The 14,484-nt window shown below is 37.2% G+C and overlaps 1 protein-coding gene across 1 annotated transcript in view; it reads left to right on the top strand.

Moving 5' to 3' along the window:
• Window positions 1-7,761: 7,761 nt before the first annotated feature.
• LOC120524456 (N-alpha-acetyltransferase 16, NatA auxiliary subunit-like) overlaps window positions 7,762-14,484 on the top strand; it is a 122,059-nt gene continuing 115,336 nt past the window's right edge. Inside the window, exon 1 of the mRNA XM_039746309.1 lies at window positions 7,762-8,168. Coding sequence (XP_039602243.1) covers window positions 8,115-8,168 — 54 coding nt within the window. The 5' untranslated portion in view covers window positions 7,762-8,114. The remainder of the gene's footprint in view (window positions 8,169-14,484) is intronic.

Here is a 14,484-nt window from a genome sequence, read left to right as displayed (position 1 = left end):
TCTCTGGGAATTGTAGTTTGTGCGGATCGGCCTCTATTTGAAACTTGCATTGAAAAATGACGATAGTGTTTTCATACAGCTAAGCACGTTTTCCATCAGATCACTAAAAAGATCCATAGAAGTTTTAATATGCAGTTAGTATATTATTAAATCAATTTTCAATAACTTCATTAACTTGAAAACATACATTATGAAGAGGCATTTGTAATATTTAAATGTACAGTTATGTAAACAAGTAATACCTGTATACCCCATGTAATGTGTTTTTCTTTCTTAACATATGTAGACATACCAAGATTTGAACTACATTTAAACAATATCTATAGATAAAGGTTATATAACAAACATGATGCCACATTTACATTTTGTAGTACATCGTAAATAAACATAGAATCAAATTTTCCATGTGGAATAAGTAATTACACCCCTACACTGATCAGTACCTCAAATACCTAAAATTCAATTTAGGAGCACCAAATCAGATGCAAATGATACAAAAATCATTAAGGATCATTTTGGAGGAACATGTCTATTAAAACTTCAGATACAGTATCTTGTTTGGTTTGCTTTTTGTTCCTGAAATGTGTGTGACAAATATGCCTATCTCAAAAGAGTTCTCTAAGGCCTAAAGGAAGAAGGTTATAGGTGCCTATGCATCTTGGATATGATTTTAAAAGATCCCCAAGCAACTGAAAATAAATCTACAAGTGGAGAAATTTTCCAATGACTGCCATCTTGTCCAAACCAGGCTATCCTGGCAAGTGGAGTCTGAATACAGACACAAAGAAGTCTCTAAGAACCCTAAAATTTAATCACAGGACCTACATCAAGTTCGAGAAACTGTTGATGTGAAAGTGCACGAGTCTACTATTAGAACTTAGATCTATGTGGGAGGTGTGCCAGGAGCAATCCTTTGCTGTCCAGAAAAAAACATCAGGACAAAAATAAAGTTTGCCCATGAATACCTAGGAAAAGACCAGGACATCTTAAACATTGTGCACAGGGCAGGCAAGGCAAAGTACCAGAAGAAACAGTACCAGAATAGATGTTTGATAAAAACCGAAGATAGCATTTCACCAGAAGAACCTGATACCAGCTATAAAAAATAGTGGTAGAAATGTTATGGTTTGGAGTTGTTTTACTGCCCCAAGGCCTGGGCAGCTCACCATCATAGAATCCACAATAAATTCTTCATTGTACCAGAGATTGCATGAGGATAATGTGAGACCATCTCTCAGAATATTGAAGCTCAAAAAGAAATGGACCCTGCAGCATGACAGTGACCCTACACATACCACTAAATCCACAAAGTAATGTCAGAAAAGAAAGAAATGAGTGGTTCTGGAACGGCTAAGTCAAAGCCCGGAGCCAAATCGTGTCAAGATGCTCGGGGGGGATTTGAAATGGGCTGCACATAAATGACAGCCCTCAAGCATCACAAAGCTAAAAGAATTCTGAATTGAGGAGTGGAAAATCTTTCTCACTGTTGATGTCAGAGACAGGTAGAGACAGGGGTAATACCAGTGATTTGAGCCAAGGGTGTACTTTTTCAATGGATGGAAATAGCATATGTTTATTTTTTTTCTTGAATAAATTATTGCAATGTAAAATATTCATTGACCTCAGTTCTGAGTGATGCAGCAGAGGATAGGTGATTTTTAAATACTATGTGTTTCAGTACTTGTCTGCTCCACTCTGTCAGTTTACGTTGTCTGCCACTTTGTAGCTGAGCTGTTGTTGCCTTCCATGTCTCAGTATAACCCATTCTACTACCAATGTTTGTCAATGCAGATTGCATGGACATTTCCTTGATTTTATGCACTTGTTAATAGCAGATGTGGCTAAAACGCCAGAAGTAAATAATTTCACATACTTTTTCCCAAATAGTGTATAATTTTAATAAGCTAACATCAAAATACTAGCAACTCACTTGAACAAGAAAGTGTTCAACCAGATTAAATGCCATTATACTTAAGCATAAATTTTCTATATCTTATAGTACAGGTTTCTTTTTGAAACATATAGTTGGTATAGGCAGTAAATATATACTATGACAAGCTAAAATATTATAATATTAAAAAGTCCTAATGTTTATGATTGGACAGTTTTCTAACCACATACACACTCGTCCGCTTCACAACTGTTTGGTTAGTTGGTCAGACTCATCCTCTTGCATCCCAGCGTCATTCATTTTTAGGCATATACAGTATATATGGTTTCATAAGGGCATCATCTTGTGTATAAAGTGCAGTGAAATTCTTACTTGCATGTAGTAATCAACATGCAAGACATTGCTAGCTCTCCCAACACCAAGGTTAGTGAGTATAACAACCTTATTATCAAAACATCAGTCTTACAACTCTAGGGATCAGGGTTTGGTTCCTGGTAGGTGTCAGTCCTTGTTCAAATAATATCTGGTATCCTATATGAAAGGAAGTGCTTAAGCAGTGTGTGATGCTTAAACCTCAACTTTACATGTTAATCCTTATTTTCTGTGTTGTTTCCTCTGAATATTAAATCTCAGGCTGCTAGTTTTTTGGTGAAAATTTCCTGTTCTGACTTTGTATATACTCACTCTACTTGGGTAAAAAAGATTCTATTCTTTGTAATGAATTTCAGGAATACATAAAGAATGGTTTTATTGTGTACTACATATATAAGAAAATAGGATATTAAACAAAAAAGGATATCATTCAGTCTATCAAGCCTGTTTGGTTATCTAATAGGGAGGCTGTCAGAATACCTCACCCAGAAAGTTTGTAGAAGCTTTCAAGATTTTTTTTTTTTCAGGTTGCCACCATCTTTTGTATGAAGAGGTGCTTCTTGGCTTCCTTCTTAAATATATTTCCTTTGAACTTGTACTATTCTAAAGTACAAGCTTTACTATTTAACTGAAAATATACTACTGGATGAATTTTATAAATGCTTTTGAATATTGGTCTAGCTGTTACATCCAGTGATTGGTAATTAGATCAAGGGAGTAATCCAAACAGTCAAAACAAGAGAGCTATTAAAAGAATAAAACAGAAAGGTATTAACCATAATTATGAGTAACATTGAACCCTCTCCATCACACTTACCCTCCTTGCTTTTCTACTTCATGTATTTTTTTCAGCTAGTGCCACTACTACTTTACTTATTTACTTTTTATATAAGGTATGTCTGATGTGTACTTTAAGATTGTGATGTTGAAAATACATTGAATACAAATTGAATATAAATCAAGGGTCATATGCTCAGACAATTTAATGCACTAGTGGAACTACATTTAGATAGATAGATAGATAGATAGATAGATAGATAGATAGATAGATAGATAGATAGATAGATAGATAGATAGATAGATAGATAGATAGATAGATACTTTATTAATCCCAAGGGGAAATTCACATAATCCAGCAGCAGTATACTGATACAAAGAAACAATATTAAATTAAATAGTAATAAAAATGAAAAAAAAAGAAAAAAAAAAGCAGACAATAACTTTAAGTAATGTTAGCATTTACTCCCCCGGGTGGAATTGAAGAGTTGCATAGTGTGGGGTAGGAACGATCTCCTCAGTCTGTCAGTGGAGCAGGACAGTGACAAAAGTCTGTCACTGAAGCTACTCCTCTGCCTGGAGATGACACTGTTCAGTGGATGCAGTGGATTATTCATGATTGACAGGAGTTTGCTTAATGCCCGTTGCTCTGCCACAGATGTTAAACTGTCCAACTTTAATCCTACAATAGAGCCTGCCTTCTTAACAAGTTTGTCCAGGCGTGAGGCGTCTTTCATCTTTATGCTGCCACCCCAGCACACCACCGCGTAGAAGAGGGCACTCGCCACAACCGTCTGGTAGAACATCTGCAGCATCTTATTGCAGATGTTGAAGTATGCCAACCTTCTCAGAAAGTATAGTCTGCTCTGACCTTTCTTACATAGAGCATCAGTATTGGCAGTCCAGTCCAATTTGTCATTTGAAGTACTGTGTGCAGTTCTGGTCTCCATGTTACAACAAAGACAGAACAGCATGTCAAGCTGAGCAGAGGAGAGCAAACAAGTGCATCCCAGAACTTCATACTCTGACAGACTCAGAGAATTAGAAATGGGTCAGCTGATTCTTTAGCTATTTTTAAGTCTCATTTAAAAATATCTTTTTATTGCATAGCATTTCTTAATGTACATGCTTCTTAAGCTTTAACTGGTTTGTGTTAGTTGTTTAGATTCATTTTATTTGTGATTATATTTTATTATTTTTAATTATTACTCCTGCTTTTGGCTTTTAACTTTATTTCTATGTGTTTTCTTTGCTGAAGTTTTTGTTTGTTTTATTTTGTGTTTTCTGCATTCCATGTGAGTTACTTTGTGGTGCCTGGCTTTAAAAGTGTTACACGAATAAATTAATTTATTATTAGTAGTAGTATTATTATTAGTACTATTATTAATTAAACCTTTTTAGTATCAGGTAGAGAACACTACATGGGGACCTAATCCAGGTCTTCAAAATCCCCCAAGCGATTGATAAAATATATCTAGCAACATTCTTTCAACTTAATGGTGAATCATGTACTTTTGGATACCAGTGGGAATTATAGAAAGTGAATTTAAGGACTGAAGCCAGAAAGTACCTCTTGACGCAATCTGGAACAAACTACCCAGGCATGTAGTATAAGTAGAAACATTGACAACCTTTGAGAAGTATACAATACAATAAAATACAGTTTATTTTTGTATAGCCCAAAATCACACAGGAAGTGCCGCAATGGGCTTTAACAGGCCCTGCCTCTTGACAGCCCCCCAGCCTTGACTCTCTGAGAAGACAAGGAAAAACTCCCAAAAAAAACCTTGTAGGAAAAAAATGGAAGAAACCTTGGGAAAGGCAGTTCAAAGAGAGACCCCTTTCCAGGTAGGTTGGGCGTGCAGTGGGTGTCAAAAGAAGGGGGTCAATACAATACAATACAATACACAGAACAGAGCAAATCCTCAATACAGCATAAAAATAAAAATTTTAGAAGTACGGAGCAGAATTTAACAGTAGATGATATCACATAATAAGATTTGGATATTTTTAGACTCCTGGAGACCTCATCCATCAAGCTGCCTCCCCCATTTGGCCATTCCATGGCTGAAACAGTGCTAGGCCGGCCAATCCGATGAAAGGACCCCTCTTTCCCATGATTCCTGCGATCCTCCATCAGGGATGACTTTACCATAGGCAGGCAAACAACCTGGCAGGTAGACCGTGGCACCAATTGCCACATTTGAGTACTGAGAACAAAAACAGAATAGATGAGGGTTAGTATTCAATTATAACTATCACTAGCCAACCCGTACCATATGCCGCATAATCAGGCTGGTTTATTAATGATATTTAAGCATAGGGAGAAAATTAACATTTGAAAAATATGTAACGTAATAAATCAGCAAGAAAAGCAACATTGTAACAATGCACAGAACGAACCAACACACAATCGTCCGAGCGGCGCTCAGGCGGAGGGTGGAACGGGAGGAGAGGAGGACGTCCACTTCGCTCCCTCCGTCATGCTAATTTCTCATCCAGTATGCACTGCCTGCTCATGTGCCCACCTCCAACTCGTCACTCGAGTAGTTGTCGTCTTTGCACAGTCAAGTGCACCTGTGACTTGCGTAGATTTTTCATTGCTCTGTGCGGTTTTGGCTGCCTTTCTATATATAATCCACCAAGACACCCGACCACGGTAGCAGCGAGGTGGGAGGAGATTGTAAAGAAAGTGCAGGAGCATCTAAGAAGACGCATGTTTGTCGCGGATGCGAATTGCTGTATGTAGCGTGTAAGACAGTTTGCTATGGTGCATGTGGTCGTGCGTCGTAACCGAAAAGTCATTTTTTAAAGACTGCTCACTTCATTGTGTTTTAACCTCAGTTGTAAAGGAATGTTTTAAGGATCCCATGGGATACCCCTCGCAAACCGTTTTACACGCTGCATATGGCGATTCACCTCAGCGAGAAACATGCCTCTATGAACAGTCAACGTGGGTCAGAGCTGCATGTGATCTCTACAACAGACGAATATAAATGATGCCGGTTTTTCTGTGTCGTTGCGTCCGAGTTGGTGGGCATGGCTCTGTGAGTTGTCGTCGTATCCAATGGTCTTGGAGTTGGTGGGCGTGGCTCCTTCCTGCATGTGCCATAGGTGTCTCACTTGTCGATGGCTTAGTGAATCCACGCCCCTTCCGGCGTGCTTTCCATGGTTGTCTTGCCTTAGTGAATTATATACAGCATATAGATGTTACTTATGTTTTAGTGCTAATGACTAACAACAGAGATGCAGTATGTACAGTTAATCAGCAGCTCTAGTCAGGATATGCTAAACTGAAGTAGTGAGTCTTCAGCCGGGATTTAAAGGCTGAGACCGAAGGGGTATCTCTTATAGTAGCGGGCAGACCATTTCACAGTTTAGGGGCCCTGTAACTAAAAGCTCGACCTCCCACTGTTATTTTATTAATCCTTGGAATCATAAGCAGACTGGGATCTTGAGATCTTAATGTGCGCTCAGGTTTGTAAGTCATGATAAATTCAGACAAGTAAGCCGGACCTTGGCCATTTAATACTTTGTATGTTAAAAGGAGGATTTTGAAATCTGCCCTTAGGATGAGGATGAGGATGTATCAGGATGAGATATTGACACAGCTTAGCTATAGCAAAGCAAACAACTCTAATTGGATGAATGGCCTTCTCTCACTTGTCAATGTTCTTATATTAATTTATGATTCTAAATTATTCTAGTTAGATGGTGGGTGTGCATACATGAGTGGGCGCTGGAATGAAACTTGTGTCCAGAGCTGTTAAGGATTGGCTCTCGCTCTCCAAAAACCTAAATCGAACTAAGTGAAATTGAGAATATTATGATATAATATGTGCTGGACTCCTCATATTTCCAAAGAAATGATTGATCAATTGTGTGCATGTCTGTCATGTAACTATGCTTGAAGATTCATAAAAAACTGAGTCAAATTAGTTGAATATGAGCATAACTGGACAGTAAATGTGATTCAGATTCTCATTTATGTTGTGTAGCATGTCCAACATGGTGGTGTGCTGGTTAGTGGTGCTGATGATGCTGAAAAAGAGACTCTGATCCTCCAATTGGAGTTCTCGTAAGGTCAACTGTCTTTGCAGCGTCTGCACATTATTCTCAGTGTCCTCCAGATGTACTCCTCACATTGGACTGTAAAGCTCCTGTTACTACTTAAATCCAGAATGGAGACAGTGTGTCTAAAATAAATTAAAAAGAAAAATCTTTTAAAATACATGACTTAACTGCCCGAAACAAATTGTATTGTCTTTCTTCCACAGCGTAACTGGTTGATCATTATATCTCATTCTGATATTAATTAAGCAGTGATTTGTAAATATCTCTTGAACTGTTTATAAAGCCAAAGAGAATATATTTGGGGTGACCGTCATTTTAAGCCTAAAGGCGGCTTCCATCTTTATATTACGAAATATATTAAGTTTTAAGGACAGTTACCGGGCTGACAGTCCGTAAAACTGAAAAGGTAAGAGGCTGCCGACTTTGATGCCCATCTTATAAACTTCGGTTTTCCTTGAGGGGCCCAGTTAACCATTGAGACTCCTCTTCATAAGCGAGGTTATTTCGCATGTCAAATTAAAAGTCCTTACAAAAGTGTTCTGTGCAGTCAACGGCACCACTGTCACTGAGTGTGCTTTTACGTGGACGAAGAAGTCGGCGGCGCGTAAACGAGCACGGTTTTTTTAAGCCTCGCAGGCTTGGTGGGAAGGAGTAGTCCAAACGAGCTGCAAGGCTCATGGTTTTCACTCATTATATGGCTGGCGTGTTCTGTCTCTGTTAACCTACAGTTCCACATCTAACTGCATAGCCCTTTAAGCAGCCCGCTTGCGCAGACTGAAGCTTAGGACTGTTGGCTGCCATCTTGCCGATTCGGAGCAGCAGAAACGTAGTGTGTGTGTGTGTGTGTATGTGTGTGTGGGGGGAAAAACACGAAGAGAGAAGAGTGTGTGAGACAGACGGTTGAATGAATTACTCGGGCTTGGAAAGATACGAAACTTCATTGTGTAGTTAACAACTGTCGCTAGGAGCAGCGGTGCAGAGTAAATCTCCGGCGGTTGTCATGCCATCTGTGCCCCTGCCGCCCAAAGAGAGTAACCTCTTTAAGAGAATCCTGGTAAGTTTGTCCAGAAGCTTGTAGCCGGCTACGTAAATGCTTGGAAAGTGTGGCGTGGTCTGTTGAAGCTCGCGAGCCCCTGCTGTCACAGGATTTGACTGGTTTATAGTGGGAAATGCCTGATTATGTGTGCCTAGTTCATATATCCGGCTTTCCCACCAGCGCATACATCACCAAGATTTTGTGTGTGATTTGACATCAGGGCAGTGCCAATCACGTTTGACAAAGTTTAATACGGGCAACTTTCTAGAATCAGGCGATTTGTGACATGCACACAGGGCCTGTTAAGTGCAACATTTACAATACAGTGACGTGCCAGAGTTCAGCGGAGAAGACAGCTTCCTTTGTTTCACTAATGTTATTTTTACGGAAAACCGAATGTGGAGTTTGTGCATGCGTGTGGAACATGTATATGTTTTTATTGTTGTCATTTCGATTCCTGCTGAGAGCGACAATATATAAATTTGACAATGTCCTCGCGCTCAGAACCCGTAAAGCGCGCAGGTGTATCAGACGTAGTCTTGCAAACGCTCCGCCCACACAGCTACGCCCGATGGGCTGTGCAGTCGAGTTCACTGTCTGCTCAGTATAGTCACACAAGTCCGTATGTTAACTTGACTCAACTTTCTTTTTTTTTTTTGGCCTTCCACTATAGGTACTATTTATACGCCGTAGACATTGGCCGGATCGCTGTTGCTATTTTTTGTCATATGAAGGAGGCAGGGAGAGCGAGCAAAGCAGAACATAACATACTGAGTTCTTAGTCGGGCATCCCTAAATCCGAGAATAAATCATGAGTCGCAGTAAACAGCCATAGACAGTCGCATGTAATCTGTCTAACCTGTACGTTTTAAAAATCGATATAAAATGTATTAAATTTGATATCATGATTTTAAAATTATAGAACTCTTTCAAATGTTATATCAACTTGAATTTTGATATCGAACACAACCTTTATAGAGGGCATTACAGACATACAATTTAACAAATCGTGGGAGATGATCATATATTTGATTCCTCGGTTAAAGACTGGGGGCATGTTTTCCAGTACTGTATACAGAGACGGTTGATATCACACTTTTAAAATTTTATACTTTTTAAAGTTTGATAAATGTGCTATCAGATGTCATCATTTTTATGTTAATCTTAGGAGTATCAATATGAAATGTTAAGCATATATCAATTTTTGAAAATTGTATCAGATTTAAAAAAATATATCAAGGTCTTGCTTTTGCTTCTTGAGAATATGGTGGGGCTTAAAGGGGCTACTTTAAACTGGTTCAGCTCATGTCTTACTGTTAGGCGCTTTTCAGTAAATTTCAATTCCTTTTTTTCCTGTCTCCTGCTTTTGTTAGATGTGGTGTTCCACGGGGATCCATTCTGGGTCTTGTTTTATTATCAATTTATCTTTATCATATAGGAGTTATTTTTAGGAAGTTTTGTTTCTTTTCATTGTTATGCGGATGACACGCTAGTCTATATTACTGTGTGTAACTCTTCAATAAATCGAATGCTCAGTTTTCCTGTAAAGTTAAGATATTGGATGGCTGACAATTTTCTTGATACTAATCAAAATAAAACAGAAGTGCTTATAGCAGGTCCTCCTGTCAAAGTTCCAATTGGTTTTTAACTCCTTGGCTCTTTTGCAGACTATTGCAAATCTCATGTTTGGAATCTTGGGTTATTTTTGATAGTGACCTCTCTTTTGTGAAACAGATTAATTCTATATTCAAGAGTTGATTATTTCAGCTTTGTCCTTTAGCCAAGGTCAAGCCTTTTTATCTTGTAGGGATCTTGAGAAATTTACTCGTGGTTTTTTTTCTCATGTTTTTTTCTTTTTCTCAGCTTGATTCCTGCACCTTATATTCTGGGATCAGCAAATCCCTGATAAGTAGGTTGCAGTTGGTTCAGAATACCGCTGCCTGTTTTTTAATCGGGGCAATAAAGTTTGATTCTGTATCTCCAATTTTAGCCTCTTTAACACTGGCTTCCTGTTTCATAATTGATTTTAAAATTTTGGTGAAGGTTTTCAAGTCAATACATGGGTATGCTCCCAACTATTTATCAGAATTGTGTATTATACACCGGCCATCCAGAGAGCTTAGACCTACCAGTCAGTTGTCTCTTGTTGTTCCTTATACTAAGTGCAAAAATAGGGGGATAGGGCTTTTGCAGCTTCTGCACATCCTCTGTGGAATTCTTTACCAGATTACATTAAGGAGCCACCACCCTCAATTGAACTGTTTAAAACTAGGTTGAAGACGCATTTTTATTCTCTCGCTCTCTGTGACCTTTAGTGATATTGATGGTTTCCTCCTCATAGTATTTGTTTGTTTCAGTTTATTGCTGGTTCGTACTGTGTTTTAATTATTTTATTCAATTTCTTTATTTTTAGTGTATATTTTATTGTAACTAATGATGTTGTTTTAAATCTGCTCTATAAATAGACAAAACAATCTAATTTCACAATATTGATATTGAAATTAAAACAGGGATAATAAACTATACTTCTCATATTACGACCCCAAATCAGAAAAAGTATGGAAGATGCAAATAAAAAAAAAACACAGTGATTCTTTAATTTACTTTCACTTTTATTTCATTGCAGACAGTGTGTGATATTTCATGTTTTGTCTGTTAATATGCATCCATTCCTGCATTTTTTTTATTTTGGGTTGTATTTTCATTCACTCCGCTTTTAATTACTACTAGGGGGTTTTGCCCCCAGCTCGCTTCGCTTGTCAACCCCCGTTTTTGGTTTTCCAAGTACACTATTAAGATTTTTTTTTCTTTGAATTGTTGCTATTTCATTAGTTTCACTTTTATTTCGGAGCTTCTTTAAAAACAATATTTGGCATCTTTAGAGTCCCAATATGCTGAATCTTTTAAATGAGGTCCGTTAGACAAGTGTTTAATGACTTTGTACCATAATTCTTGATATGTTTCTCTGTTTGGAATTTCAGCACAGACAAAATAATCTACATCATCAGCAGTTAATGATTTTTTTTGCAAAGTAACCAATAAATGCATGTGAGGTAATCCCCGTTTTTGAAATTCTCTGACTTAAACTTAAAAACCTTACAATATTTACATACTTCAGACATATCACCTTTGTCCATGTATTCGATCTCTATTCGCCTTTTCATTATTTCTCAGAGTAATAATTTCTCCTTGTTTGCGCTAATGCTATGTTTACTTTTTGTTTTGACACTTACATTTTTTTCTGCTTTCATATTCTATATCTTGCTCTGCATGTATTTCGCGTTTGTTATTTTTTGAGTCTTTTGAATTCCACTGTTTTCATTATCTATATCCTGCTCTGCATGTGTTTGACCCCCTTGTTTTTTAACTTCTTTATGACGTTTTACTTTGTTTTTTACTCTTTGTCTTTTATTTCTGACCTTGCTTTGTCCTGCTATTTTTTCAATGACACCTGGTCCGTGATGATTATTTTCCCCTTTTTCGAGTAATAATTTCCTTTTGTTTGTGCTAATGCGATCTTTGCTATCTGTTTTTGATACTGTAGTGACCTCCGCATCCGGCTCGAAAAGAGAAGAAGTAAAAAAAAACTGACAAGACGTAGTAAAGTCTCACACAAGCTTTACTTGAACATCAAGAAAAAGAACGCTGACTTCGTAACCCCAAACACAACCTTCCAGCACTCCCTCCAACCCCTCCTCCCGTCCTAGGACCCCCCCCCCTTACCCCATCAATGAATACCTCGCTGTCAGTATTCCGTGCTGTACTTCACCCTCCCTCAATCGAACCTATCAGTCACTCAAAAACAAAAGGCTTCAACCTACTGCTTTCATATTCTTTACCTTTCTCTGCATGTGTATCGCACCGACTTTTTTTTGAACCTTTCAAATTCCACTGCTTTTATAATCTCTAACCTGCTTAGCATGTATATAGCGCCAACGTTTTTGAATGTCTTTATGAAGTACTTTGTTTTTTACTCATTGTTTTTTAATTCTGAGTCCAATTGGAGGTGCTTTTTTTCAATTCCACTTGTTCCGAGCTGATTATTTCCTTATTTTTTGAATTTGCACCTAGATTATTCTTTTTTGCATTTTTTTCTCTCCACCACTTTTGAGTCTCTTTTCTCCGCGCTGCTCTTTCTTCTTCGCTTACTCGTCAACGTTTTATCTATAATGTATTGTCCTTATACGCTTTATATGTGCTGAGAGCCCCTAGATCTGTGTGTGCTCAACACCTTAACTCAACTGAGTGTTTTGCTGCCTGTGGTCTTATTTGATACTGGTTGTAAGTAGAGCATGTCTTGCAAGAATCTGATGTTCTACATCCCCGCGAGACGGTCCTGGGTCAATCTCTTGGGACAAAGTCTCATGTTTAAGGTCCCCGCTTTTTTCATCTCACGGGTTTTTTAAGTGTCTCATCTACCTAGTCTTTCCCTCCCAGGATTTTTTTTTATAATAGAGAGACATGATTTTAGTTTTATAAGTGATGATATCTAATTTTATAAAAGTTGATATCAAATTTTAAAATGACGATATTGATTTTTCAGAGTTTAATATCTAATTTTAACCTCTAAAGCCAATTATTCAGTGTATGAGATCAGATTTTAAAAAATATTACATTTTGAAAAAGTTTGGGTAAAAATGTTTATATGAAATTTTAAAAGCCTTGTATTGAGTCTTACTCCAGTGACACTTGTCTTCTGGGATCCCACCCACACTGTACTGATTTCTTTATCTTAATATTAGTTCCAGTTTCCTTTAACATTAGTGATACCTTTTACATTTACAAATGTAACTGTACACATACAAAAAACTAGCACATTAGGCATACTGTATATGTGTATACATAATGTTATTTAAATACGTTCAATGAAAAGTAGTGATTTAGTAGGGGAACTTGCAGTAAAATGATTTGTTGGAAGCAGCCATTTTTGAGAAGCAGTTTTTAGGAAACCAATGATCTTTGAGTTTCAAAGTTTGTTTTTTTTCAAGAATATATTTATTATTTTACTGTAGTGTTTGTATGTATATAATGAAACAATATTTGCTGCTATGTCATCAACAGCCTCCCAGATTAAAATATTAGCACCTTAGTCTTTATTTTGCACCTACTGTAACAACATATACAGTGAAATGCTTCATGAACAATTCAGTATTATGTTGTTCTTTGAAAGGTGGATTATTATGAAAAGTAAACTGTAATCCCTATATTGAATATGCATATCCTGTGTCCTATAGTCTTTTAAAACTCCTTCTAATCAAAATGTAATGGGGCAGAGTAAAGTCAGAACCATAATGTGTGGGTAAGGCAGCATACATTACTTCAGTTTCTAATAAGTGTGCTTTGTTGAAGTGGTAGTGTGAGAACAAATGTTGTCAAAGAAATCAGTCCTGCAGGTTTCTTCATTTTGAGCAAATTGTTAGCTTCACTTATTTGTTAGAGTAGTTAAATAAAATTGCACTTTTTTTTGGCTGGTGAAGTTTTAAAAAGCTGGTTTTGCTTTACCTGGAGGTGGACAATCAGTGTGTTTCCACTGTATACTCAGCCATAAAGTAGTGGGCCTAGGCCTTGTCAAAGGTATAAATACAATCTAAAAATTTAAATCCTTCTTCCTCATATTGTTGAAGAAGCTAAGTAACAGCCAGTATATGTTTTCCCTTTTGCTCCAGCATCAGAGGTTTTAGGACCACCTTGTACTCACTTTGCTGAATTTCAATTCTTCGCGCACATTTTCCTTGACAATCCCTCCACTAATTCCATCTCCTCTGACAGTGTACAGGTGGCTATCTGCTGATTGTGTTGACATACAAGTCAAATTGTACAAAATCTAAACCTGGCTTTTAGTTTCTGACATCATGATTTATTGATTGTTCAGTATTTCATCATATTCCCAAAGACAAAATTATACTATTGGTTGAAATGAAAACCTGCAACTACAGAGATTACCCATGTTGTGAATGACTGCTTTAAATCACAGTGTTTTGATCTTATACCTAGAACCATGAGTTTCCCATGTTTGGTCCTGCCAAATGTTTAACTGAAGCTCATCAGTGTATTTGTAAATATCCAGTCTTATTTTTCTAATTTTCAAAAATAGCTTACTTATTTTGAATACCTCAATTATTTCTGAATAAGGTTATGGACTACCAGCGCATGAACAAATATTTTTTCAGAAAATTAATTCTGTTTCTGTTTTATTTGCCCATGTACAGTATGTTTGCTATTCCTTGATAGATTGTTTTGAGAGAAAAAATAAAAAAACTTAACAGCAATACAGTTCCTATAAAGTTTGTGAATCCTTTAGAATTTTGTCTCTTTGGAAAAATATGATCTAAAA

This window comes from Polypterus senegalus, chromosome 2, assembly GCF_016835505.1.
Source record: "Polypterus senegalus isolate Bchr_013 chromosome 2, ASM1683550v1, whole genome shotgun sequence".
In the NCBI taxonomy this organism is placed as follows: Eukaryota; Metazoa; Chordata; class Cladistia; order Polypteriformes; family Polypteridae; genus Polypterus; species Polypterus senegalus.
The sequence above is the reverse complement of the archived record's forward strand: the minus strand, read 5'-3'. Positions and strand labels throughout refer to the sequence as shown.